At 33.7% G+C, this 5,159-nt stretch overlaps 1 protein-coding gene across 3 annotated transcripts in view; it reads right to left on the reverse strand.

Moving 5' to 3' along the window:
• LOC106758686 (uncharacterized protein At4g29660) overlaps positions 1-3,575 on the reverse strand; it is a 4,756-nt gene extending 1,181 nt beyond the window's left edge. For all 3 annotated transcript variants that reach the window (XM_022779573.1, XM_022779574.1, XM_014641642.2), the window contains exons 1-3: positions 3,374-3,575; positions 2,242-2,468; positions 41-160 (exon numbers count right to left, since the gene is read on the reverse strand). In XM_022779573.1, coding sequence (XP_022635294.1) covers positions 53-160; positions 2,242-2,424 — 291 coding nt within the window. In that variant the 5' untranslated portion in view covers positions 2,425-2,468; positions 3,374-3,575 and the 3' untranslated portion in view covers positions 41-52. The remainder of the gene's footprint in view (positions 1-40; positions 161-2,241; positions 2,469-3,373) is intronic.
• Positions 3,576-5,159: the final 1,584 nt, after the last annotated feature.

Consider the following 5,159-nt stretch of genomic DNA (forward strand, 5'->3'; position numbering starts at 1 on the left):
ATGTCTGCTGTAAGTGAATAGGAATCAAGTATGAACATGCCTTCAAAGCTTTTCATTCAAATTTAGGAACATCACCGCCCATGATCCTCCAGGGACCCCCATAAAACTTTGGTAACATGAGAGGAACTACTTTCCCAGGGTGCTCTTCCCAGTACTTTTCCTGTGATGTTGCAATAGAAGTTAGTTTTTGAAACACAGATTACCCTAGCATATGTTCAAATTAAGCGTTTTTCAACCAAAATGAGCAATGACTATTATTGCACTAGGCAAATGGGCAATCATTATGAAGTTATTCAACGAGGTATCATCTTATTAATTGACAGCTATGTTGCAAACGCAAGCCTCGTGAAGGAAGGTTTTCAAGAAAATTTATTTTAGCGGTTTCATGGTTGTGACACTTTATTTTTTATTTTTTATTTTATTTCAAACGTCTCTCTTTGGCACAAGGGCATACAAAGCAAGCTTGGGGTGAATATCATTCATGCAATGCAACTGTCCAAAATGTCTGATCCATCACATAAATGGATAATTAGTAAACAAAGGTTAGCTATCAAATTATTGTGCTACTACACCTTGGCCTTCTATATTAAGAGTTTTCCAGAAAAATATTTCAGATTATATTATACAGAAATGAATGTAGGAAAAATGAACATAATTTATCCAAACCAGCAGAGGCAGCAAGTAGATTCCCACAGAATAGATGTAATTTGAATTTGTTTAATGGAAATAATCAAATACCTATTACTATCAATTTAAGCAAAGTATTAGACCCTAAAGATTGAACCAAATAACAAACGCGATTCTTGTTGTTTAGATTGGCTATGTTGGTAATTCACAATAAATAATACAGCAGAGAACTGCAATGACATGGTCAACAGCGATTTATTATCTACAATGCTTGCATACCGCCAAGTTTTACTTTTAAAAATGTGACCTCTACCTCCACACAATTACTTAATATAAAATCTATATCTTCTTCTAATTTTAGTAACTTCCCTATCTGACCTCTCTTCTGATTGCAATTAATTTCAGTTCTCATCTTGGGCCCTAAAGCTGAACAGTGTTGGAGCCTTCTAGGGCCCAAGCTGAATCGTGTTTGTCCTGGTAATATATTGGAATTGAGCTAATATGGAAGAAGTTCTCAATCTTTCTTAGATTAGCAACCCCATAAAAAACCTAAGTCAAATACAAGAAGCCTTTTCTTCACAAGCATGCTACAGGAAACCAGAAAATCCCTGTATAATAAACAATTTATTGGCAGAAATTATAAAGAAAGATCGATAAAATTAGCTTTCGAAAACTGAACTGCAAGCATTCAGTAGATAGATTTTATCATAAGGCTGCATCCAAGAAACAGCGACAGAAGGCACAAAATTTAAATGGCAGAAAATGAATTATATTGACAAGTACAATCAATTATAAACTAATTGCTAAAATATACCAGTCACTGCACTTTTAGAACCTGGAGGTTAACAAAACAGGTGAAAAATTTAATGCAAATGCCCATGTCATATAAGTAATATAATTGCTTCAAGCCGTCAAAATCTAAAGCAGCAGATAATCAAATATAACATAAAACACTTGAAAAGATTAAAACTGAATTGAACTCATGAATAAGCTATCCATGTTGAAGCTACCCAAATCCCTGATCAATCACTGAGCTCCTTCAAATAGACAAAAACTAAATAACAAAATGTAATTCCAATCCCAATAGAACTTAAATTTCCAAATTAGGGATAGATAAAGCAAACAAGAATCAGGTCCCAAGTAACAGAACATTTACACATTAGTTTGAAAATAGTTACAGCCTATTCGGATTCAATTGAAAGCCTCAAGGCACGAGCTAAGCCTTCAGTGATCCAGGTTAGATACCGAGGCATACTTTCTAACAGTAATGATTAATCATCCCTTCATCCAACAAACAAAACCCATAAGTGTCATTTCTCTAAGAATCAAAATCGTTTAAGCAGCCCCTTTGAAAAAATCATAGTCATAGGAATCTAAGTCCAAAAGTGTACCCAAACAAAAACTACTAGTTGGCATACACAACAAAACTTCACTACTTTTCTCTTTCCAATCCCATCAGAAACAATAAAACCCACTCACAGAGTCTCAGTTATGCCTAAAACTACAGATATCCAATAAGTGGTAGCACAGATAAGAGAAAGAAAAGTAAAACAAAAATACCAAACATACTAAAAATAACAGAATCAAAATTAAAAATTAAATAGTAATAATAACCTTGTAGAGTTGTTCAGTAATGGCAGCACCAATGACTCCAGAGTAGAAAGCCGCGATATAAATAGTGACCAATGGAGTAAATGATTTGGGCCTTCTGTAAGGCTCCACCATGTCCCAAAGAAAGGTTTTTTCCCACTTTGTGAACAAATAATCTGCATATTTTCTCCACAGGTAGCTTGCCATTTCAATCACTTCACCTTCGGTGCCCTCAATCAGTATTCAAGGTCCTGACAGCAAAAGAGAAAGAAGACAGTAATACCACCTTCAATTGAAAAGAAGACTGAAGTAACCATATGATCAAGAGCACACTCTCAGGATATTCATTGTTTTTTATTGACTGTGTTAAGATGGTCAACAGATTACTTACATGGGCACCTCCTTTCTAATGAATCTAAATATACGATTTAGAGATGGAGGTTAAAAGCCCCAACAAAGAAGCTGACGGTAGTCTGTTTGATAAAGGCAAACAGACACATGAAAAACAATAAACAATAAACTCAACGGTTAATATCTATAGACATGATTTAAGATAAAACATTATGACATCGGTTTAATTTAATTCATCCAACCAGCCCTACATAACAGGAAAAGACTCAGTTGTTGTAAAAGAACAATTTATAAAAAAGATTATGATTAGCATCAAAACTGCCACAGACCAAACAAAAACAAACAATAAACTGATGCAGCAGCAGCAAAACTTCTTCCACCTAGCAGAAAAAAGTTAGACAAGGTCGAGACCATTTTCACTATGAAACCCCATAGCATTTTCCTAACCCATCGGAACTCAATAATCCTAAACTGTTTCCACCATGAAATATGTGATATGCTTGAGTATTTGCTAGTTATTTCTTTGCTTCAACACTTCCCTCTTTTACTCCAAAGAACTTTTATCAAATAGTTTATGAGCAAAATTTGAATGGCACAAAACATGAATGATTAATATTTCAGCTATTTTAACGATCGGTCAATTACGCTTTTTCCATCAATAATTAAGGTTTGGTTACTCTTCTTACTTCAATTAACTAATCATTCTAATAGCCCCAAAAACAAATCAAATCACAATTTACAAGCGACCCAGTTGTTTGCTTCACACAGAAAAAAATATAACAGACAAAGGTGGGCTACAAATTACCTTGTGAAGTGGGTTGAGAGCAAGAAGCTTCAACTACACGACGAATTGAACGCTGCGAGGGTGATGCGAACAACGAAACTCAAGAATAAAACACTAAAAATTTTAATAACTTTTTGAGATCTTCAAAATTATTACACGCAAATTATTAAAGGCACACTCCATTTTTAATCAAATGCTTAAAGCATCAAAGAATTGAAAGTAACATTTGTTTTTCCAATGAAATTAGCGTTTCAGTCGCTTTATATTTTTTGTATAAAACTTTGAACTACATTAATTAAAATTATTTTATCATACTTTTTTGTGAATTAAATCAATGTGAAATATATAAAATGGTAAATTTAATTTTCTTCAGGTTGAAGTACATTGATAATATTTTTAATTAGCAATGTTTATTGAGATTTAAATAAAATAAATTTATGAATCCAAAGATAATAACGTATTTGTCATACCATCATTAGTATAATTTAGTTTAAAATTAAAAGAAGACATAATATATTTTAATGGTAATGACAATAATGAATTTTAAAAAATTATAAAATTTGAAAAATCAATCAATTTGCAATAACTAGTTTTAAATACAACTATATGAAACAAGAAAAGAAAAGAAAGTAAATATAAAACAATAAAGACATCAACATTTACAAATATCATTATCAAGGTGTGAGTACTCTTGCAATCGTCAGTGTCGATCTAGTACTCATTCCTTCCTTTTCTTAAAAATACCAAAAAATATAAAATTTTCAAAAACTAAAGACATCAACATTTACAAATAAACAATCTTTCAGTCAGAAGTACGTGATCCTTGATTCTCCATCGAGAGAGTAGAGATACGTAGGAGCAAGGCTAGTTCTTGTTAGGTTGTGCCATTAAAAGTCAATCTGACACTTCCTATTCCAAGGACAGTCANCTGAGAGTTGTTTCCACATTTGACAAAATGTTGATCTCTATATGTCAATTCTACAAACATACCTTTATCCTGACACATATGATTAGAACACCCTGAATCCAAAAACCATGCATCACTCCTTTTGGATTCCTTTTCTACAGTAGCCATCANAAGAAGCTCTTCTGTTTCATCTAACTCTGCATAATTTGCTTCTCCTTTGTTCCATAGAGGACATTCATACTGAAAATGTCCCAAGTGGTGGCACTTGAAACATTCCACAGTGGCTTTTGAAGAAAATTGTCTTCCTCTTCCCCGTCCACNACCACGATATGTTCCTCTTCCTCTTCCTCTACTGCTTTCTGATGTGAGTATATTTGCGGTCCAATAGAACCCATTTCAAATAGTGGAAAAAGGTATTTTTTAAGCTTTGTTGATGATTATAGCCGTAAAGGTTGGGTGTATTTGCTCTCCGAAAAATCTGAAGCTTTGGAGTGTTTCAAATCATACAAGAAAATGGTGGAAAAGGAAGTTGAAGCATCCATCAAATGCTTACGAACGGATAGAGGAGGGGAGTTTAACTCTCTTCAGTTCAAGCTATTTTGTGAAGAACATGGAATAAAAAGGCAACTTACCACAGCTTATACACCGCATCAAAACGGAGTTGCAGAACGCAAAAACAAAACTGTTATGAATATGGTACGTTGTTTGCTCTCTGCCAGAAAGGTTCCCAAGTTATTTTGGCCTGAAGCTGTAAACTGGACATTTTATTTATTGAATCGATGTCCAACGCATGCTGTGAGGAACATCACTCCACAAGAAGCTTGGAGTGGAATTAAACCTCCAAAAATCCAAATCTTTTCCAAACAAATTTTCTCAACAATTTCCCAAACAAACTTCTCA

The sequence above is a fragment of the Vigna radiata genome, chromosome 4 (assembly GCF_000741045.1).
Source record: "Vigna radiata var. radiata cultivar VC1973A chromosome 4, Vradiata_ver6, whole genome shotgun sequence".
In the NCBI taxonomy this organism is placed as follows: Eukaryota; Viridiplantae; Streptophyta; class Magnoliopsida; order Fabales; family Fabaceae; genus Vigna; species Vigna radiata.